Source organism: Bombina bombina, chromosome 6, assembly GCF_027579735.1.
Source record: "Bombina bombina isolate aBomBom1 chromosome 6, aBomBom1.pri, whole genome shotgun sequence".
NCBI lineage: Eukaryota > Metazoa > Chordata > Amphibia > Anura > Bombinatoridae > Bombina > Bombina bombina.
Window position 1 is genome coordinate 460,010,033 of NC_069504.1, and position 24,110 is coordinate 460,034,142.

The 24,110-nt window shown below is 41.3% G+C and overlaps 1 protein-coding gene across 1 annotated transcript in view; it reads left to right on the forward strand.

The window, feature by feature from the left end:
* The window catches only part of ANKHD1 (ankyrin repeat and KH domain containing 1), a gene marked incomplete in the record, with an annotated part of 1,187,903 nt that overhangs the window by 320,054 nt on the left and 843,739 nt on the right, over window positions 1-24,110 (forward strand). Inside the window, 1 exon segment of the mRNA XM_053717232.1 lies at window positions 16,491-16,578. Coding sequence (XP_053573207.1) covers window positions 16,491-16,578 — 88 coding nt within the window.

Below are 24,110 nucleotides of genomic sequence, written 5' to 3' on the forward strand. Positions count from 1 at the left end.
GGAACTTCATCCGGAGGTCTTTGCCCAAATACTTCGACGTTGGGGCAAACCAGAGATAGATCTCATGGCGTCTCGACAGAACGCCAAGCTTCCTCGTTACGGGTCCAGATCCAGGGATCCAGGAGCAGTCCTGATAGATGCTCTGACAGCACCTTGGGACTTCAGGATGGCTTACGTGTTTCCACCCTTCCCGTTGCTTCCTCGATTGATTGCCAGAATCAAACAAGAGAGAGCATCAGTGATTCTAATAGCACCTGCGTGGCCACGCAGGACTTGGTATGCAGACCTGGTGGACATGTCATCCTGTCCACCTTGGTCTCTACCTCTGAAACAGGACCTTCTGATACAGGGTCCCTTCAAACATCAAAATCTAACTTCTCTGAAGCTGACTGCTTGGAAATTGAACGCTTGATTTTATCAAGACATGGATTTTCTGAGTCAGTTATTGATACCTTAATACAGGCTAGGAAACCTGTTACCAGAAAGATTTACCATAAGATATGGCGTAAATACCTATATTGGTGTGAATCCAAAGGTTACTCTTGGAGTAAGGTTAGGATTCCTAGGATATTGTCTTTTCTACAAGAAGGTTTAGAAAAGGGTTTATCTGCTAGTTCATTAAAGGGACAGATCTCAGCTCTGTCCATTCTGTTACACAAACGTCTGTCAGAAGTTCCTGACGTCCAGGCTTTTTGTCAGGCTTTGGCCAGAATTAAGCCTGTGTTTAAAACTGTTGCTCCACCATGGAGTTTAAACCTTGTTCTTAATGTTTTACAGGGCGTTCCGTTTGAACCCCTTCATTCCATTGATATAAAGTTGTTATCTTGGAAAGTTCTATTTTTAATGGCTATTTCCTCGGCTCGAAGAGTCTCTGAATTATCAGCCTTACATTGTGATTCTCCTTATTTGATTTTTCATTCGGATAAGGTAGTCCTGCGTACTAAACCTGGGTTCTTACCTAAGGTAGTTACTAACAGGAATATCAATCAAGAGATTGTTGTTCCTTCTTTATGCCCAAATCCTTCTTCAAAGAAGGAATGTCTACTGCACAACCTGGATGTAGTCCGTGCTCTAAAATTTTACTTACAGGCAACTAAGGAATTTCGACAAACGTCTTCTCTGTTTGTCATTTACTCTGGGCAGAGGAGAGGTCAAAAAGCTTCCGCTACCTCTCTTTCTTTTTGGCTTCGTAGCATAATTCGTTTAGCTTATGAGACTGCTGGACAGCAGCCTCCTGAAAGAATTACAGCTCATTCTACTAGAGCTGTGGCTTCCACTTGGGCCTTCAAGAATGAGGCCTCTGTTGAACGAGGCCTCTGTTGAACAGATTTGCAAGGCTGCAACTTGGTCTTCGCTTCATACTTTTTCCAAATTTTACAAATTTGACACTTTTGCTTCATCGGAGGCTATTTTTGGGAGAAAGGTTCTTCAGGCAGTGGTTCCTTCTGTATAAAGAGCCTGCCTATCCCTCCCGTCATCCGTGTACTTTTGCTTTGGTATTGGTATCCCAGAAGTAATGATGACCCGTGGACTGATCACACTTAACAGAAGAAAACATAATTTATGCTTACCTGATAAATTCCTTTCTTCTGTAGTGTGATCAGTCCACGGCCCGCCCTGTTTTTAAGGCAGGTAAATATTTTTTAATTTATACTCCAGTCACCACTTCACCCTTGGCTTTTCCTTTCTCGTTGGTCCTTGGTCGAATGACTGGGAGTGACGTAGAGGGGAGGAGCTATATGCAGCTCTGCTGGGTGAATCCTCTTGCACTTCCTGTTGGGGAGGAGTAATATCCCAGAAGTAATGATGACCCGTGGACTGATCACACTACAGAAGAAAGGAATTTATCAGGTAAGCATAAATTATGTTTTTTTATTTTTAAACTACAGTCACCACTGCACCCTATAGTTTGTCCTTTTTTCTTGCTTGTCTTCGGTCGAATTACTGGGGGTGGCAGTTAGGGGAGGAGCTATATAGACAGCTCTGCTGTGGGTGTCCTCTTGCAACTTCCTGTTGGGAAGGAGAATATCCCACAAGTAATGGATGAACCCGTGGACTGGATACACCACAAGAGAAATAAATTTATCAGGTAAGCATAAATTTTGTTTTTTTGGTTCAGACCCTGGACAGGACTTTTTATTGGTGGGTGAATTTATCCACCAATCAGCAAGAACAACCCAGGTTGTTCACCAAAAATAGGCCAGCATCTAAACTTACATTCATGCATTTCAAATAGATACCAGAGAATGAAGAAAATGTGATAATAGAAGTAAATTAGAGAGTTGCTTAAAATTTCATGCCCTATCTGAATCACGAAAGAAAAAAATATGGGTTCAGTGTCCCTTTAATAAGCCGAGCAAATACAATATTACGTGTTAGCAGCTAAGCCGTAGTTAGGCCATTATTAATTCACAGGCAGCAGACTACGACAATCTGCAAGTCTCTAATGGGCCGCAATTTTGCAGAGCTTGTTTCTTTGTGACTCTCCTCTTCCTCTTGTCGTGGGGGTCTCAGAAGGACGATCGATTGTTACAGCAAGTCATCAGACCTTAGCCATATGTCCTTGGGGAGGTTGAAAGTCTGCCGGCTTTTGTAGTATACTGATTTTAATAGAGCTGCAGCCTGGAGCTCAGAGATCAGGTGTCCATCTCTGAGCGTTTTTATGCGCCTCTCCCTCTCCATTTTATTTAGTAGTATCTCATACCAAAATACTTTTGTTGTTTCTGTAAGAAAATGGTTGGAAAGTAATTTTCCAAAAGGTTCTCTGTCCCCTCAGTCCAGAATTACTTTTCTGGGAATGATAAGCAATTCTGTCTCCTTGAGACTTTCCTTGACAGAACAAAGAAGGCTGAAGTTACTCTCAGCTTGTTTAAGTCTTCGGTCAGTCCCTTCTCTTTCTGTAGCTCTTTGTATGGAAGTTTTAGGTCTGATGATAGCCTCAGATGCTATTTATTTTGCTTGGTTTCACATGAGACCTCTTCAGCTTTGTATAGTTCATCAGTGGTGCAGGGATTGCACTCAGTTGGCCTAAAAGATTATTTTAAATGTCAAATCAAGGCCATCCCTTTCTTGGTGTATTTATAATCGGTCCATTGTTCTTGGGGCATTTTTTGTCCATTCAGATTAGTTTGTGATCTCGACAGATGGTAGTCTGTTAGGTTTGGCTGCAATTTGGGATTTCAGAAAGCACAGGGTGTTTGGTTACTTTGGGAGGCGAAGTCACCTATAAATATTCGGGAACTCACAGCCTTTCAGTTTTGGCCTCTCCTGAAAGAGACTAGTCTGCTTTTCCAGTCAGTTCCCTGGCGATTAGGGAGGTTTCCCAAATTCTGACTTGGGCAGAGAGAAATTCCTATATAATTTCTGCAGTATGTATTCCAAGTGTGAGCAATTGGGAAGAAAACTTTGTCAGTTGTCTTTATCTGGAAGCTTTCAATCAGACTGTAGACCAGTGGGGTCTTCCGGAAGTGGATCTGATGGCTTCTCATTTGAACAAAAAGCTGCCCAGATATTTTGTGAGGTCCAGGGATCCTCAGGCAAAGTTTGTGGATGCTTTTGTAGCTTCTTGGTTGTTTAGGCTGGCTTACATTGTTCCTCCTCTTTTACCAAGGGTAAGAGCTAGGGTCAAGCAGGGGGTGGTATTGTCGGTAATCCTGATTGCTCCAGCTTGGCCTTGCAAGATTTGGTTTGAAGATCTGGTGCAGATGTACTCTTCCTCTATGTCTCAACTTGTCTCAAGGTCCATTCTTTCATCAGGATCTAAAATCTCTACAGTTGATGGCTTGGAGATTGAACACTTTCTTTTAAGAGAGAGGTTTTCTCCTGTTAAGTGTGGTCAGTCCACGGGTCATCATTACTTCTGGGATATTAACTCCTCCCCAACAGGAAGTGCAAGAGGATCACCCAAGCAGAGCTGCTATATAGCTCCTCCCCTCTACGTCACACCCAGTCATTCTCTTGCACCCAACTAATAGATAGGATGTGTGAGAGGACTGTGGTGATTATACTTAGTTTTTATATCTTCAATCAAAAGTTTGTTATTTTAAAACGGCACCGGAGTTCCTTCTCAGGTAGAATTTGAAGAATAATCTACCTGAGTTTTTAGATGATTTTAGCCGGCGTAGCTAAAATTCATTTTGCTGTTCTCGGTCATTCTGAGGAGTGAGATAAACTTCAGATCAGGGGACAGCGGGCAGGTTCACCTGCAAAGAGGTATGTTGCAGTATATTATTTTCTGAGGAATGGAATTGACTAAGAAAATACTGCCAATACCAATATAATGTAAGTTCAGCCTTAAATGCAGTAGTAGCAACTGGTATCAGGCTGTTTATGTATATATGTGTACACTTCAGTATTCTGGGGAATGGCACTTCTCTGGGTAATACTATATGCATATAATCTTTAGCCTTACTTGCAGTGGGAACGTCTAGCAACAGGCTGTTTAATGACATTTCATGATATTTAATTTTAAACGTTTTTGCTGGCATGCTAAATTGTTTAAATATCTGAGGTACTGGGTGAAAAATTGTTTTTGGGCACTGTTTTTCCACTTGGCTGTCGTTTATTTTAATTTGAGACAGTTTACTGAGCTTCCCTCACTGCTGTGGGTGAGGGGGAGGGGCCTATTTTGGCGCTTTTGCTACGCATCAGAAATTCAGTCAAAAGTCTTTTTCTCTTCCTGCATGATCCGGATCGTCTCTACAGAGCTCAAGGGTCTTCAAAAATTATTTTGAGGGAGGTAATCACTCACAGCAGACCTGTGAGATTGTGCTTTGACTGTGATAAAAAACGTTTATATTTTGTACATTTGTTTCTCTGCTATTAAGGGTTAGTTATCCATTGCTAATGGGGGCTATCCTTTGCTAAATTTATGCTTTTACTGGGAAAAATCTGATTGTTATAATTTTTCCGGTTTCTTATTATTAAACTGTCATAATTTTTTTCTGTGCTTCTTAAAGGCACAGTGCGTTTTTCATATTACTTGTAATTTGAGTGAAAAGTATTTCCAAGCTTGCTAGTTTAATTGCTAGTTTGTTAAACATGTCTGATTCAGAGGAATATCTCTGTGCTATATGTGCAAAAGCCAAGGTGGAGCCCAATAGAAATTTATGTACTAATTGCATTGATGCTACTTTGAATAAAAGTCATTCTGTACAAATTGAACATCATTCACCAAACAACGAGGGGGAAGTTATGCCGACTAACTTGCCTCACGTGTCAGTACCTGCATCTCCCGCTCGGGAGGTGCGTGATATTGTAACGCCGAGTACTTCAGGGCGGCCATTACAAATCACACTACAGGACATGGCTAATGTTATGACTGAAGTTTTGTCTAAATTACAAGAACTTAGAGGTAAGCGAGATCACTCTGGGGTGAGAACAGAGTGCGCTGACAATATTAGGGCCATGTCAGATACTGCGTCACAATTTGCAGAACATGAGGACGGAGAGCTTCATTCTGCAGGTGACGGATCTGATCCAAATAAACTGGATTCAGACATTTCAAATTTTAAGTTTAAGCTGGAAAACCTCCGTGTATTACTAGGGGAGGTCTTAGCGGCTCTGAATGATTGTAACACAGTTGCAATACCAGAGAAAATGTGTAGGTTGGATAAATATTTTGCGGTACCGTCGAGTACTGACGTTTTTCCAATACCTAAGAGACTTACTGAAATTGTTACTAAGGAGTGGGATAGACCCGGTGTGCCTTTCTCACCCCCTCCTATATTCAGAAAGATGTTTCCAATAGACACCACCACACGGGACTTATGGCAAACGGTCCCTAAGGTGGAGGGAGCAGTTTCTACTTTAGCTAAGCGTACCACTATCCCGGTGGAGGATAGCTGCGCCTTTTCAGATCCAATGGATAAAAAATTAGAGGGTTACCTTAAGAAAATGTTTGTTCAACAAGGTTTTATATTGCAACCCCTTGCATGCATTGCGCCTGTCACGGCTGCAGCAGCATTTTGGTTTGAGTCTCTGAAAGAGACCCTTGAATCAGCTCCATTGGATGAGATTACACACAAGCTTAAAACCCTTAAGCTAGCTAATTCATTTATTTCTGATGCCGTAGTACACTTAACTAAACTTACGGCTAAGAATTCCGGATTCGCCATTCAGGCACGCAGAGCGCTGTGGCTAAAATCCTGGTCAGCTGATGTTACTTCTAAATCTAAATTGCTTAACATACCTTTCAAAGGGCAGACCTTATTCGGGCCCGGCTTGAAGGAAATTATCGCTGACATTACAGGAGGTAAAGGCCATGCCCTGCCTCAAGACAGAGCCAAACCTAGGGCTAGACAGTCTAATTTTCGTGCCTTTCGTAACTTCAAGGCAGGAGCAGCATCAACTTCCTCTGCACCAAAACAGGAAGGAGCTGTTGCTCGATACAGACAAGGCTGGAAACCTAACAAGGCCTGGAACAAGGGCAAGCAGGCCAGAAAACCTGCAGCTGCCCCTAAGACAGCATGAAGTGAGGGCCCCCGATCCGGGAACGGATCTAGTGGGGGGCAGACTCTCTCTCTTCGCCCAGGCTTGGGCAAGAGATGTCCAGGATCCCTGGGCGTTAGAGATCATATCTCAGGGATATCTTCTGGACTTCAAAGCCTCTCCCCCAAAAGGGAGATTTCATCTGTCAAGGTTGTCAACAAACCAGATAAAGAAAGAGGCGTTTCTACGCTGTGTACAAGATCTTTTACTAATGGGAGTGATCCATCCGGTTCCGCGGTCGGAACACGGACAAGGGTTTTACTCAAATCTGTTTGTGGTTCCCAAGAAAGAAGGAACCTTCAGACCAATCTTGGATTTAAAGATCCTAAACAAATTCCTAAGAGTTCCATCGTTCAAAATGGAAACTATTCGGACAATCTTACCCATGATCCAAAAGGGTCAGTACATGACCACAGTGGATTTAAAGGATGCCTACCTTCATATACCGATTCACAAAGATCATTACCGGTATCTAAGGTTTGCCTTCCTAGACAGGCATTACCAGTTTGTAGCTCTTCCATTCGGGTTGGCTACGGCTCCAAGAATCTTTACAAAGGTTCTGGGCTCTCTTCTGGCGGTGCTAAGGCCGCGAGGAATTTCGGTGGCTCCGTACCTAGACGACATTCTGATACAAGCGTCAAGCTTTCAAACTGCCAGGTCTCATACAGAGTTAGTACTGGCATTTCTAAGGTCGCATGGGTGGAAGGTGAATGTAGAGAAGAGTTCTCTCTTACCACTCACAAGGGTTCCCTTCTTGGGGACTCTTATAGACTCTGTAGAAATGAAGATTTACCTGACAGAAGACAGGTTAACAAAGCTTCAAAATGCTTGCCGTGTCCTTCATTCCATTCAACACCCGTCAGTGGCTCAATGCATGGAGGTAATCGGCTTAATGGTAGCGGCAATGGACATAGTACCCTTTGCACGCCTACATCTCAGACCGCTGCAATTATGCATGCTAAGTCAGTGGAATGGGGATTACTCAGATTTGTCCCCTACTCTGAATCTGGATCAAGAGACCAGAAATTCTCTTCTATGGTGGCTTTCTCGGCCACATCTGTCCAGGGGGATGCCATTCAGCAGACCAGATTGGACAATTGTAACAGACACCAGCCTACTAGGTTGGGGCGCTGTCTGGAATTCCCTGAAGGCTCAGGGATCATGGACTCAGGAGGAGAGTCTCCTTCCAATAAACATTCTGGAATTGAGAGCAGTTCTCAATGCCCTTCTGGCTTGGCCTCAGTTAACAACTCGGGGGTTCATCAGGTTTCAGTCGGACAACATCACGACTGTAGCTTACATCAACCATCAAGGAGGGACAAGAAGCTCCCTAGCGATGATGGAAGTATCAAAGATAATTCGCTGGGCAGAGTCTCACTCTTGCCACCTGTCAGCGATCCACATTCCTGGAGTGGAGAACTGGGAGGCGGATTTCCTAAGTCGTCAGACTTTTCATCCGGGGGAGTGGGAACTTCATCCGGAGGTCTTTGCCCAAATACTTCGACTTTGGGGCAAACCAGAGATAGATCTCATGGCGTCTCGCCAGAACGCCAAGCTTCCTTGTTACGGGTCCAGGTCCAGGGACCCGGGAGCGGTCCTGGTAGATGCTTTGACAGCACCTTGGACCTTCGGGATGGCCTATGTGTTTCCACCCTTCCCGATGCTTCCTCGATTGATTGCCAGGATCAAACAGGAGAGAGCATCGGTGATTCTAATAGCGCCTGCGTGGCCACGCATGACCTGGTATGCAGATCTAGTGGACATGTCATCCTGTCCACCTTGGTCTCTGCCTCTGAGACAGGACCTTCTAATTCAGGGTCCTTTCAAACATCAAAATCTAATTTCTCTGAAGCTGACTGCTTGGAAATTGAACGCTTGATTTTATCAAAGCGTGGTTTTTCGGAGTCAGTTATTGATACCTTAATACAGGCTAGGAAGCCTGTTACCTGAAAGATTTACCATAAAATATGGCGTAAATACTTACATTGGTGCGAATCCAAGAGTTACTCATGGAGTAAAGTTAGGATTCCTAGGATATTGTCTTTTCTACAAGAAGGTTTAGAAAAGGGTTTATCTGCTTGTTCCTTAAAGGGACAGATCTCAGCTCTGTCCATTCTTTTACACAAGCGTCTGTCAGAAGTTCCAGACGTTCAGGCTTTTTGCCAGGCTTTGGCCAGGATTAAGCCTGTGTTTAAAACTGTTGCTCCACCATGGAGCTTAAATTTAGTTCTTAACGTTTTACAGGGTGTTCCGTTTGAACCCCTTCATTCCATTGATATTAAGCTGTTATCTTGGAAAGTTCTGTTTTTAATGGCTATTTCCTCGGCTCGTAGAGTCTGAGTTATCAGCCTTACACTGTGATTCTCCGTATCTGATTTTTCATTCAGATAAGGTTGTTCTGCGTACTAAACCTGGGTTCTTACCTAAGGTTGTCACTAACAAGAATATCAATCAAGAGATTGTTGTGCCATCATTGTGTCCGAATCCTCCTTCAAAGAAGGAACGACTTCTGCACAATCTAGATGTAGTCCGTGCCCTGAAATTTTATTTACAGGCAACTAAAGATTTTCGCCAAACTTCTTCCCTGTTTGTCGTTTATTCTGGACAGAGGAGAGGTCAAAAAGCTTCTGCTACCTCTCTCTCTTTTTGGCTTCGTAGCATAATACGTTTAGCCTATGAGACTGCTGGACAGCAGCCTCCTGAAAGAATTACAGCTCATTCCACTAGAGCTGTGGCTTCCACTTGGGCCTTTAAGAATGAGGCCTCTGTTGAACAGATTTGCAAGGCTGCAACTTGGTCTTCTCTTCATACTTTTTCCAAATTTTCCAAATTTGACACTTTTGCTTCTTCGGAGGCTGTTTTTGGGAGAAAGGTACTTCAGGCAGTGGTTCCTTCCGTATAAAGATCCTGCCTGTCCCTCCCGTCATCCGTGTACTTTAGCTTTGGTATTGGTATCCCAGAAGTAATGATGACCCGTGGACTGACCACACTTAACAGGAGAAAACATAATTTATGCTTACCTGATAAATTCCTTTCTCCTGTAGTGTGGTCAGTCCACGGCCCGCCCTGTTTTTTATGGCAGGTCTAAATTTTTAAATTATACTCTAGTCACCACTGCACCCTATAGTTTCTCCTTTCTCGTTTGGTTCTTGGTCGAATGACTGGGTGTGACGTAGAGGGGAGGAGCTATATAGCAGCTCTGCTTGGGTGATCCTCTTGCACTTCCTGTTGGGGAGGAGTTAATATCCCAGAAGTAATGATGACCCGTGGACTGACCACACTACAGGAGAAAGGAATTTATCAGGTAAGCATAAATTATGTTTTTCTGATTGTCATTAAAATTTTGTTTCAGGACCGTTAACCTGTGACAAGGAAGATTTATTACAAGATTTGGAAGGCTTTTTTTCTGTTGTGTGGAACGTGGGTTCAGTTGGCCCTTTTAGAATTCCTATAATTCTTAAATTTCTTCAGGACGGTTTGGATAAGGGTTTATCTTTTAGTTCTTTAAAGAGTCAGATTTCTGCTCTTTCTTTCTTGTTTCACAAGAAGATTGCTAAATTTCCAGATATCCAGAATTTTGTCCAGGCTTTAGTCAGGATTAAGCCTGTAATTAAACCAATTTCACCTCCTTGAAATTTTTGATTTTGAGAGTTTTGCAGGTTCCTCCTTTTGAACCTATGCATGATTTGGATGTTCAGCTTCTGTCTTGGAAGCTTTTGGCTATTTCTTCTGTTAGAAGAGTTTCTGGATTGTCTTCCCATTGTTGTGAGCCTATTTTTTTCTTGTTTTTCATATGGATAAGGCAGTTTTAAAAACTTAAGTTTGACTTTTTGCCTAAGGTGACTTCTTTTGATAACCTCAATCGTGACATTGTTGTTCCCTCCTTTTGTACTAATCCAAAGAATCCCAAGGAGAAGCTTCTCTATAATTTGGATTTGGTCAGAGCTTTGAAGTTCTATTTACAGGCTACTAAGGATTTTAGACGATCTTCTAGCTTGTTTGTTAATTTTTCTGGTTCTGGAAAGGGTTAGAATACTATTGCCATTTAATTGGCCTCTTGGTTGAAGCTTTTGATTCATAAGGCTTACTTGAAAGTGTCTGTCTCCTTAACGGATTACTGCTCCATTCTACCAGATCAATTGATACTTCTTGGACCTTTTAAGAATGAGGCTTTGATTGGTCAAATTTGCAAGGCAGCTGCACTGTCTTCCTTACATACTTTTTCTAAATTCCACCATTTTGATGATTTTTAGTAGGAAAGTCCTTCAGGCAGCTTTTTCTGGACATTAAAGTGATAGTCTAGTCAAAATTAAACGTTCATGATCCAGCTTGAGCTTGCAATTTTAAGCAACTTGCAAGATACCAAGAACAAAGAAAAATTGATAATAGGAGTAAATTAAAAAGTTGCACAAAATTGCATGCTCTAGCTGAATCATGAAACTTTAATTATGACTAGACTATTCCTTTAAATAATTTTTGCATTAATTTTTTTTTCTGCATTTATAAAAAAAAAATGAAAACAAATTTTATAAAAAAAATAAATAAAAAATAAATAGTATGAGTCTGGTCGTGCCAAGGTTACTTGTGGACTCCACAGCTTGGGTATTAGATCCCAGGAGTATAAATTGTGGACTCTCACCACCTTTTTATGAAATAAAATATAAATCATGCTTTCCTGATTTCTTTCATGGTTATGAACGTGCATGAGCCCCCACCCATTGTTTTCTCACATTGATTGCTTTTTTTCTTCTGGCAACAGTTAAAGTATGCACCTCCTTTCTTTCCTTGCTCTTTTTTTTTGTATTGATTTTATTTTCCTACCTTCTTTTCTTCTGGCTTGACTAGAAGTCAGATTAGTTTCCAATAAGGTGGGCGGGGTTTTAAGGGCTTTGAGCATTGGAATCTTTGCTGCCTCCTAGTAGCCAGGAGTAATGGATCATGGTCTTTCCATAAAATAAATGAATTTATTGGGTAAGTATAAGTTTTTTTTTTTTTTTTTTTTTATATGCACACTTTGAAGTCAATTTGAAAAATGTCAAAAAAAAAAATCTACTGCTCATTTCAAATTCAGAGTAAGTGCAATTGCATTTTCTTTTTTACTATGTACTTGTCGAGTATGCATTTTTCTATTGTATATAATTGTCCTTTTTTTTGTCAAGTGGAAAGTAAACTTTTTAGCACACAAGTATTACGGGAAATACCTGTTCATCCCTGGATCATGAATTTTGTTTCTAATATAATGAATGGAGGTGATGTCTTTTTACAGGCACAGTCTACTGCAGTTACTTTAAAAGACTTAAAAAGATTTTTTTAATTTTATTTTAGAGATTCTGTGGAGAAAAAATAAATAAATAAAAAGATTTTCAGACTGCATGAATACATTTATGGGTCGTTGCTGGGGTTTTGCTGCTCCCTGTGTGGTTGTGCAATCTGCATTAAAGGGACATGATACCCAAATGTTGAAACACTTACTTAAGTGATGCAGCAAAGCTGTAAAACGCTGACTAGAAAATATCACCTGAACATCTCTGTAAAAAAGAAAGAGATAGTTTTACCTCAAATTGTCCTAAGTATTTCACACCCCATTGTAAATGACTTTATACAGCAAATCAGTATGCGTGTCCCGGGACAGACAAGGGAGTGAGCTTCATGCACACTCATTGTTTCCCTATTCAGTTTAAGAAAGTTTACTTTAAAATCTCATGAGTTAAGTGAAATCTCATGAGATCACAGTAAAAGAGTTCATGACCTCAGCACTGTTGATGCTGATTAGCTGCAGTTCATTCCTTTTTTCTTTTTTTTTAACCTGCAGCTGAAGTATAACTTTTTACACTGGAATAACTTTGGTGAGCTGAGGAAATTGTGAGGTAAAATATCTTCCTTTTTTACATAGAGACGCTCAGGTGATACTGTTCTATCAGTTTCAAGTGAATTAGCATATGAGTATTATGTCCCTTTAACTAAATTAGTACTTGGAAAAACTAGCTTTGAGATGGTTAATTTGGAATACCTTTTTGTATAATATCATTTCATCACAGCTTTTGTTGATCCCTGCATTTACCACCATACTACTAATTGGTTTTTGGATCCCTACTGCTTTTGACCCTGTTTCTTCTAGACAGATTCTGGGATATACAATTCCCACCAATTGACATTTAAGGACCTATCTGGTTTCACATGTATAATAAACCTGTACTTCTCTGTTTTTCAGTTTAGTATACAAGAAATGTTATGTTTTATATTTCTTTCCATAAGGCAGGGAGAGTCCATGACTTTATTCCTTACAGTTGGGAAATATAACACCTAGCCACCAGGAGGAGGCAAAGACACCCCAGCCAAAGGCTTAAATATCCCTCCCACTTCCCCTATCCTCCCAGTCATTCTTTGCCTTTTGTCACTAGAGGGTCCACGTTGCCAATCAATATCTTGGAACTTCGGGCAAAATTCAATGCCCTGAGGCTTGGCCTCTTCTGGGTTCGTCCCAGTTTATTAGATTCCAATCGGACAATATAACTTCGGTAGCCTACATCAACCATCAGGGAGGAACGAGGAGTTCCTTAGCAATGAGAGAGGTTAATCAGATCCTTGAATGGGCGGAGACCCACACCTGTATGCTGTCAGCGATCCACATTCCGGTTGTGGAAAACAGGGAAGCAGATTTCCTCAGCAGGCAATCTTTTCACCCGGGGGAATGGTCTCTCCACCCTGAGGTATTTGCAGAGAGATGCTCCAGATGGGGAATGCGAGGTTCCATACCTAAGGTGGATGGTGCCATTTCAACGTTAGCTAAGCGTACTACTATCCCCCTTGAGGATTGTTCGTCCTTTAGAGAGCCTATGGACAAGAAGTTGGAAACTTTCCTGAGGCGAATGTTCTAACACACAGGATTTTTATTCAACCTGCGGCAGCAGTAGCCGCAGTGGCATGAGCAGCTACCAACTGGTGTGACTCTCTGTCTGAACTTATTAAGGTGGAATCTCCCCTCATGGATATTCAGGAGAAAATGAAGGCTTTAAGATTGCTAACTCCTTCATCTGTGATGCAAATTATTCACCTGAACGCAAAGGCTTCAGGTTTTGCAGTTCTAGCACGCTGGCTCTCTGGTTGAAGTCTTTGTCTGCGGATATGACTTCTAAATCCAGGTTACTTTCTCTACTCTTCAAGGGGAAGATCTTATTCGGACTAGGTCTGGACTGCATAATTTCTCTGGTTACTGGAGGGAAAGGAGCCTTCTTGCCACAGGATAAGAACAACAGACCTAAGGGACGACAGTCATCGAATTTTCGTTCGGACAAGTCCCAACGATCTCAATCTAAATCAAAGCCCTAGCAGCTCAAGAGTTACTTGGAAGCCGGCTCAGTCCTGGAACAAGTCCAAACAGACAAAGAAGCTTGCGATAACAAGTCTGCATGAAGGGGCGGCCACCGATCCGGGATCGGATCGAGTAAGGGGCAGATTGTGGCTTTTCTCAGACGCTTGGTTTCAGAATGTTCAGGACCCTTGGGATCTGGAGGTCGTATCTCAGGGAAACTGGATAGGATTCTAGTCCCATCCGCCCAGGGGCAGATTCCTTCTCTCCAGACTGTCTACAAGACCAGAGAAGAGGACTGCCTTTTTAGGTTGTGTACAGGACCTAATTGTCCTGGTACCTGCATCAGAAAGAGGCCTTGGGTTCTATTCAAGCCTCTTTGTGGTTCCCAAGGAGGAGGAAACTTTTCGTCCAATTCTGGGCTTGAAGTGCCTAAACAAATTTCTAAGCGTCCCATCCTTCAAGATGGAGACAATAAGATCAATCTTTCCTCTGGTTCAGAAAGGACAGTTTATGACTACCAAAGACCTGAAGGATGCATACCTTCACGTTGAGATACACAGGGAACATTTTCAATACCTGAGGTTTGCATTTCTGGACCAACACTTCCAGTTCATAGCACTTTGGCTTAGCTACTGCTCCAAGAATATTTATGAAGGTTCTGGGAGCTCTCCTATCGGTTGCCAGAACACAAGGTATCACAGTAGCGCCTTACCTAGACGACATCTTTGTACATTGAACGCTTAGTCTTCGCCAAGAGAGGTTTCTCTGAGTATTATTGACACTTTGATTCAAGCTTGTAAGCCGGTTACTCGACGCTATAAGGTGTGGCGGACTTAACTGCACTGGTGTGAAGAGCGTGGTTTTTCTTGGCATAAGGTTAAGGTTGCCAGAATTTTATCCTTTTTCCAGGATGGAGCACAAGAGATTAGCTGAGCTTCTGGATGTGCAGTCCTTTGTTAAGGCCCTGACTAGGATGAGGCCTGTGTTTAGTTAAGGTGGCTTCGCCTTGGAGTCTCAACCTTGTTCTTCGTGTGTTGCAGCAGGCTTCGTTTGAGCCAATGCATACTGATGACATTAAACGGTTATCCTGGAAGGTTCTGTTTCTGTTGGTTACTGCCTCTGCTCGCAGGGTTTCGGAGATTTCTGCCTTGCAGTGTGATCCCCCTTATCTTGTTTTTCACGCCGATCTAAGTTAGGTTTCCTTCCTAAGGTGGTGTCAGATCGGAACATTAATCAAGAGATTGTTGTTCCTTCCTTGTGTCCCAATCCTTCCTCGGTGAAAGAACGTTTGTTTCAAAATCTAGATGTCGTTCTTGCCTTGAAATTTTACCTTCAGGCTACTAACGAGTTCAGACAATCTTCATCTTTGTCATCTATGCAGGTAAACGTAAGGTTCAGAAGGCTACTACGTCTTTCTTGTCTTTCTGGTTGAGGGGTGTCATCCGCCTAGCTTATGAGACAGCGGGACAACAGCCTCCTTAGAGGGTTACGGCTCATCCACTAGAGCAGTAGCTTTTTCCTGGGCTTTTAAGAATGAGGCTTCTATGGAGCACATTTGTAAGGCGGCTACCTGGTCGTCCTTACACACTTTTTTTTTTTTTTTTTTAATTTTTTACAAGTTTGATGTGTTTGCTGAAGCAGCTTTCGGGAGAAACGTTTTGCAGGCTGTGGTGCCCTCAGAATAGGGTCCGCATCTTTTTTGTTCCCTCCCGTTATTTCTTCAGTGTCATCTGGAGCTTGGGTATGGTTTTCCCAGCAGTAAGGAATGAAGTTGTGGACTCTCCCTTATGGAAAGAAAACAAAATTTATGCTTACCAGATAAATTTCTTTCCTGGCAGAGAGTGTCCACGACCCTGCCCGTAAGATATTTTATTTGGGCGGCTCCCTTTTTATTTGATGTTTCTCCTACTTTTCCTCGTTCCCTCGGCCAAATGACTGGGGGGAAAGGGGAAGTGGGAGGGATAAAGTGAATGTAAATTTAGATGATAAAGTGCCCGGGTTTTTAAAAATCAGATTAAAAACAGGGGCACTTTAATTCATCAAAATTTTACATTTCACTCGTGTTGTGAAAATACTTACCTTTTAATCTTGACAGCCGCTGCATCGCTTCCCCCGCCCGTCTTAATGCCTCTTCCCGGGTCTAAAATGAGGAATCCGGCTTCCGCCAATCACAGCGTTGAATCAAATTGATTCTGGTGGTGGGGAATGGGGGAGTCGTGATTGGAGGGTGACCGATCCCTCGTTTCTGATGTATGAAGAGGCTTGCGACGACCGGGGGAATCACTGGAGCGGCTGTCAAGATTAAAAGGTATTTTCACAACACAAGTGAAATGTAAATTTTGTTGAATTAAAGTGCCCCTGTTTTTTATCAGATTTTTAAAAAACGGGCACTTTATCATCTAAATTTACATTCACTTTAAGCCTTTGGCTGGAGTGTCTTTGCCTCCTCCCCGGTGGCCAGGTGTTGTATTTCCCAACAGTAAGGAATGAAGTTGTGGACTCTCCCTGCCAGGAAAGAAAGGAATTTTTCTGGTAAGCATAAATTTTGTTTTTATTAAGTTTCAGTGATCACAATTCTGTTCATCCACTTTGAGAGAAAAGTTTGCTTTTGGTCAGTGTTCCTATGGAATTGTATAATTTTATTGAGAATTGAATTTAATGGTTTTGTTTTGCACCTCAAATGGATTAGGCTCCTCGTGTACCAATGCACGCACTGCCCATGGTTGTGCCACCACAAGAACCTGATAAAGCACCAGAACATTTGTCTGTTGAAAGAGGTATGCATACAGTTTAACATTTTTAAACCTATCTGTCCCCATTGATAATTCAGTTTAATTACTTGCTTTCTACTGAATACTGTTTAAGAAATCAAAGTAGCCCTTTGAAATCAATTCAAAGATAGAAAATGTTTGGTGGTGGTTGTTGTTGTTGTTGTTGTTGTTGTTGTTGTTGTTGTTGTTGTTTAGCTCCCCCCAACTGAAAACACAGAAAAATGTGTGTAGGTTTTAACATATTATCCCATCGCAACTTGTGCATGAAAACAAAGGTGTAAATCATATTCCTGTTGTAAAATTAATGGGACATTAGTGTCAAAACATTTTATTTGATAAGTATACTTCAAATTTAGGAGCTAGCAATAATATTGAGGAACCATTCACACACTTTTCTCTTGTAAAGGTGTATCCAGTCCACGGGTTCATCCATTACTTGTGGGATATTCTCCTTCCCAACAGGAAGTTGCAAGAGGACACCCACAGCAGAGCTGTCTATATAGCTCCTCCCCTAAATGCCACCCCCAGTCATTCTCTTGCAACTCTCGACAAGAAAGGAAGTATCAAGAGATATGTGATGACTTAGTGTAGTTTTTACCTTCAATCAAGAGTTTGTTATTTTTAAACGGTACCGGCGTTGTACTGTTTTACTCTCAGGCAGAAATTGGAAGAAGAATCTGCCTGGAGGTTGATGATCTTAGCGGTTTGTAACTAAGGTCCATTCCTGTTCTCACACATAACTGAAGAGTATGGAAAGAAAACTTCAGTTGGGGGGACGGTTTACAGATCACCTGCTTTGAGGTATGTTCAGTATATTTTTTTCTAGAGAGATAAGGTCTAGAAAATGCTGACAGTGCCTGGTATAGTTGAGGTAAGCCTGATACAGTGATTTAACGACTGGGATCATGCTTACAAGATAAGGGTAATATTCATGTTAACTCTCATATTACTTAGTGTAAAAACGTTTGCATAACTTACAGAAAAAACGTTTTTTTCTCTGAGGATGATGAATCTTTATTTGGGGCCTAGTTTTCCACATGGCTTGTTAGATTACTCCTAGGAGTACTTTTTTAAGGCCCTCTGACATTGAGTGCATGGTGGGAGGGGCCTATTTTCGCGCACTTTATGCGCAGTTGATATTCAGACTGAGACATCCAGCTTCCCTAATGGAGTCCTCTGGCATCTAGGACCACTATAGAGGGTTTTTTTCCAGCAAAAATCGTGTTTAAGGGCAGGTAGGAGCCACAGTAGAGCTGTGGCATTGTGTTTGACTGTTTTTTAACGGTTTTACTGTTTTTCTAATCTGGTTTGGGGCCTAAGGGGTTAATCATCCATTTGCAAGTGGGTGCAATGCTGCTTTAGTCTCTTATACACACTGTAAACATTTCGTAGAGTTTACTACTTCTTAACACTGTTTTGCAGTTTATGTGGGAGTTATTGCTCTTAAAGGCACAGTACCGTTTTTGTTTAATTGCTTTTTCACATTTATTAAAGTGTTTTCCAAGCTTGCTGGTCTCATTGCTAGTCTGTTAAACATGTCTGACATAGAGGAAACTCCTTGTTCATTATGTTTAGAAGCCATTGTGGAACCCCCTCTTAGAATGTGTACCAAATGCACTGACCTTTCTATAAGTTATAAAGACCATATAATGGGTTTTAAAGATTTATCACTAGAGGTTTCTCAGACTGACAAAAGGGAGGTTAAACCACCTAGCTCTCCCAATGTGTCAGACCTATATCTCCCGCGCAAGTGACGCCAAGTACATCTGGCGTGTCCAATGCGTTTAACTTACAAGACATGGCGGCAGTTATGAATCATACCCTCACAGAGATATTGTCCAAACTGCCAGGGTTACAAGGAAAGCGAGACCGCTCTGGGGCTAGAACTAATACATAGCTTTCTGACGCTTTAGTAGCTATGTCTGATATACCCTCACAATGTACAGAAGCCGAAGCAGGAGAGCTTCTATCTGTGGGTGACATTTCTGATTCAGGGAAGGCGTTACTTCAGTCTGACTCTGAAATGACAGCATTTAAATTTAAGCTTGAACACCTCCGCTTGTTGCTCAGGGAGGTTTTAGCAACTCTGGTTGACTGCGACACCATTGTAGTCCCAGAGAAATTGTGTAAAATGTACAAATACTTTGCAGTGCCTGTTTACACTGACGTTTTTCCAATCCCTAAGAGGTTTTCAGAAATTATTACGAAGAAATGGGATAGACCAGGTGTACCGTTCTCTCCCCCTCCTGCTTTTAAAAAGATGTTTCCCATAGATGCCGCTACACGGGACTCGTGGCAGACGGTCCCTAAGGTGGAGGGAGCAGTCTCTACCCTAGCTAAGCGTACAACTATCCCCGCCGAGGACAGTTGTGCTTTTCTAGATCCAATGGATAAAAAATTAGAGGGTTTCCTTAAGAAAATCTTTATAAAACAAGGTTTTATTCTCCAGCCTCTTGCATGCATTGCCCCAGTCACTGCTGCAGCGGCTTTCTGGTTCGAGTCTCTTGAAGAGGCTCTACAGGTGGAGACCCCGTTGGATGATATCCTAGAAAGGCTTAGAGCTCTTAAGTTAGCCTATTTATTTATTTCTGACGCCGTTTTTCATTTAACAAAGCTAACGGCTAAGAATTTAAGTTTTGCCATTCAGGCATGTAGGGTGCTATGGCTTAAATCCTGGTCAGCTGACGTTACTTCAAAGTCTAAGCTTCTCAACATCCCCTTCAAAGGGCAGACCCTCTTTGGGTCTGGACTGAAGGAGATCATTTCTGATATTACTGGAGGAAAAGGCCACGCCCTTCCCCAGGATAGGTCCAACAAATTAAGGACCAAACAGACTAATTTTAGTTCCTTTCGAAACTTCAAGAGTGGCGCAGCTTCAACTTCCTCTACTGCAAAACAAGAAGGAAATTTCTTTCGTGTAATTAGCAAGAGTCCATGAGCTAGTGACGTATGGGATATACATTCCTACCAGGAGGGGCAAAGTTTCCCAAACCTCAAAATGCCTATAAATACACCCCTCACCACACCCACGAATCAGTTTTACAAACTTTGCCTCCTGTGGAGGTAGTGAAGTAAGTTTGTGCTAGATTCTACGTTGATATGTGCTTCGCAGCAGGCTGGAGCCCGGTTTTCCTCTGTGTGCAGTGAATGTCAAAGGGATGTGAAGAGAGTATTGCCTATTTAAATTCAATGGTCTCCTTCTACGGGATCTATTTCATAGGTTCTCTGTTATCGGTCGTAGAGATTCATCTCTTACCTCCCTTTTCAGATCGAAGATATACTCTTATATACCATTATCTCTACTGATTCTCGTTTCAGTACTGGTTTGGCTTTCTACTACATGTAGATGAGTGTCCTGGGGTAAGTAAGTCTTATTTTTTGTGACACTCTAAGCTATCGTTGGGCACTTTTATATAAAGTTCTAAAAATGTGTTTAAACATTTATTTGCCTTGATTCAGGATGATCAATATTCCTTATTTCAGACAGTCAGTTTCATTATTTGGGATAATGCATATGAATAAAATCATTTTTTCTTACCTTAAAATTGACTTTTTTCCCTGTGGGCTGTTAGGCTCGCGGGGGCTGAAAATGCTTCATTTTATTGCGTCATTCTTGGCGCGGACTTTTTTGGCGAAAATTTTTTTTGTCATTTCCGGCGTCATACTTGTCGCCGGAAGTTGTTCGTATAAAACCTGTCATTAAGTCAATCTCTCCTCCTAGGAGTTTGAATTTGGTTCTGGGGGCTTTACAAGCTCCTCCGTTTGAACCTATGCATTCTCTGGATATTAAATTACTTTCTTGGAAAGTGTTGTTCCTTTTGGCCATCTCTTCTGCTAGAAGAATTTCTGAGTTATCTGCTCTTTCTTGTGAATCTCCTTTTCTGATTTTTCATCAAGATAAGGCGGTGTTGCGGACTTCATTTAAATTCTTACCTAAAGTTGTGAATTCTAACAACATTAGTAGAGAAATTGTGGTTCCTTTATTGTGTCCTAATCCTAAGAATTCTAAGGAAAGATCGTTACATTCTTTGGATGTAGTTAGAGCTTTGAAATATTATGTTGAAGCTACTAAAGATTTCCGAAAGACTTCTAGTCTATTTGTTATCTTTTCCGGTTCTAGGAAAGGTCAGAAGGCCTCCGCCATTTCTTTGGCGTCTTGGTTAAAGTCTTTGATTCATCATGCTTATGTCGAGTCGGGTAAACTCTGCCTCAAAGGATTACAGCTCATTCTACTAGGTCAGTTTCTACTTCCTGGGTGTTTAGGAATGAAGCTTCGGTTGATCAGATTTGCAAAGCAGCAACTTGGTCTTCTTTGCATACTTTTACTAAATTACCATTTTGATGTGTTTTCTTCTTCTGAAGCAGTTTCTGGTAGAAAAGTACTTCAGGCAGCTGTTTCAGTTTGATTCTTCTGCTTATAATTTCAGTTTTTTTCATTATAAGATTTAAAACTTTATTTTGGGGTGTGGATTATTTTTCAGCGGAATTGGCTGTCTTTATTTTATCCCTCCCTCTCTAGTGACTCTTGCGTGGAAGTTCCACATCTTGGGTATTTATTATCCCATACGTCACTAGCTCATGGATTCTTGCTAATTACATGAAAGAAAACATAATTTATGTAAGAACTTACCTGATAAATTCATTTCTTTCATATTAGCAAGAGTCCATGAGGCCCACCCTTTTTTGTGGTGGTTATGATTTTTTTTTTATAAAGCACAATTATTCCAATTCCTTATTTTTTTTTTTATGCTTTCGCACTTTTTTCTTATCACACCACTTCTTGGCTATTCGTTAAACTGATTTGTGGGTGTGGTGAGGGGTGTATTTATAGGCATTTTTAGGTTTGGGAAACTTTGGCCCTCCTGGTAGGAATGTATATCCCATACGTCACTAGCTCATAGACTCTTGCTAATATGAAAGAAATGAATTTATCAGGTAAGTGCTTACATAAATTATGTTTTTTCCCAGTCCAAGCCAGTCTGGAGACCTAACCAGGCTTGGAACAAGGGAAAGCAGGCCAAAAAACCTGCTGCTGCCTCTAAGACAGCATGAAGGAGTAGCCCAGACTTTCTCTAGTAAACACAAGAAAATGTTTAGTGAGCGCAGGGTGAGGCCACCAGACTCCTGAAAAACCTAGGAGTCCCTATCTTAGGTATATAGAAGAATCAAAATGTAAATAGACAGGAGCGCTAAAAGCTAAAGGTGGATGGAAGTAGTTAGTGATTTACTAAGTGACAGGATCCTACTATTTGTAGAAACCTACTAAAAGTGAACCAAATGATAAGTGTTCATACAAAAAATGTGTATATAATATACATAGGTCACGTAAACTAACGTGACTGAAAGAAGATGAATTTATCCAAAACACTAAATAGTGAATATACCTTGTATATGTGATACAAACAGTGTGACTGTGTAACTAATAAATAAGCTAAATAAGCTAAATGATCAAATAATCAGTGATTGTAGAACTAAGAGAAAAATAATAATAAATAGTCATTGATACGGCTCTGCCTATATTTTAATCAACAAATTAAAAACCAAACAACAATATAAACACAGTGCATTAAAAACGGACGTCTCCGTATATAAAAGGTTGCCATCACAGAACTAAGGAATGATTACTAAATGTCTTTAATTGATATGAGTAGCTAAAAAATCAGGATAATCAGTCTTTTTGGGAGAGAAAGAGCTCAAGCTTACTCCAAACACTTTGGCACTCGAATCCGTTAGGTGTAGTTACCGCCGTGCGGAATGACGTCACCTGTCCTCAGTGTGCAATGTGATTGGTCCTTGTGCGGTCAGCTTGAAATGATAGCTATCATATTTCACCAGCACGGAGTAAATGCTCTTTAGTGTTAACCAGGAACCGACACCGGCACCACAGTAGCATACAAGTTGTAGCTTCAGTCTATGAGTAGGGTATGCAATATCCATACATAGCAACTGGCATCAATGCGTTTCTCCCTATACAGGGCTTTCTCAAGAAGTCTTGAGAAAGCCCTGTATAGGGAGAAACGCGTTGATGCCAGTTGCTATGTATGGATATTGCATACTCTACTCATAGACTGAAGCTACAACTTGTATGCTACTGTGGTGCCGGTGTGGGTTCCTGGTTAACACCACACACGCTGGGACTAATCCTCTGATTTACAGTACTATCCGAAGACCCAGGACAGACCTACTATATGCTTGTGCTTATTGGTGCACTATGTATCGCTCACTTTGTTCTGAAGTGAGACCAAGGATCATCTACTAGATTCGTTATTCTCAACATTGTTCTGCTACGGAGTATTCTGCGTGCCTTGGACACTAAAGAGCAGTTACTCCGTGCTGGTGAAATAGGATAGCTATCATTTCAAGCTGACCGCACAAGGACCAATCACATTGCACACTGAGGACAGCGCCCATATAGGTGACGTCATTCCGCACGGCGGTAACTACACCTAACTGATCGGAGTGCCAAAGTGTTTGGGGTAAGCTTGAGCTCTTTCTCTCCCAAAAAGACTGATTATCCGGATTTTTTAGCTACTCATATCAAGGAAAGACATTTAGTAATCATTCCTTAGTTCTGTGGTGGCAACCTTTTATATACAGAGACGTCCGTTTTTAATGCACTGTGTTTATATTGTTGTTTGGTTTTTTATTTGTTGAGTAAAATATAGGCAGAGCCGTATCACTGACTATTTATTATTATTTTTCTCTTAGTTCTACAATCACAACTTATATGTCGATATTTAGGCAGAGCCATATCGCTGATTATTTGATCATTTAGCTTATTTAGCTTATTTATTAGTTACACAGTCACACTGTTTGTATCACATATACAAGGTATATTCACTATTTAGTGTTTTGGATAAATTCATCTTCTTTCATAGTCACGTTAGTTTACGTGACCTATGTATATTATATACACATTTTTTGTATGAACACTTATCATTTGGTTCACTTTTAGTAGGTTTCTACAAATAGTAGGATCCTGTCACTTAGTAAATCACTAACTACTTCCATCCACCTTTAGCTTTTAGCGCTCCTGTCTATTTACATTTTGTTGCAGACTTTCTCTCTTCGCCCAGGCTTGGGCAAGAGACGTCCAGGATCCCTGGGCTCTGGAGATATACCCTGGGATATCTTCTGGATTTCAAAGCCTCATCTCCAAAGGGGAGATTTCATATCTCACAATTATCTGCAAACCAGATAAAGAGAGAGGCATTCTTATGCTGCGTTCAAGACCTTCTGGTTATGGGAGTGATCCACCCAGTTCCAAGGGAGGAACAGGGGCAAGGATTCTATTCAAATCTGTTTATAGTTCCTAAAAAAGAGGGAACTTTCAGACCAATCTTGGATCTCAAGATCCTAAACAAATTTCTCAGGGTCCCATCCTTCAAGATGGAGACTATTCGAACCATCCTACCTATGATCCAGGAGGGTCAATATATGACTACCGTGGATTTAAAGGATGCTTATCTCCACATTCCGATACACAGAGATCATCATCGGTTTCTCAGGTTTGCCTTCCTAGACAGGCATTACCAGTT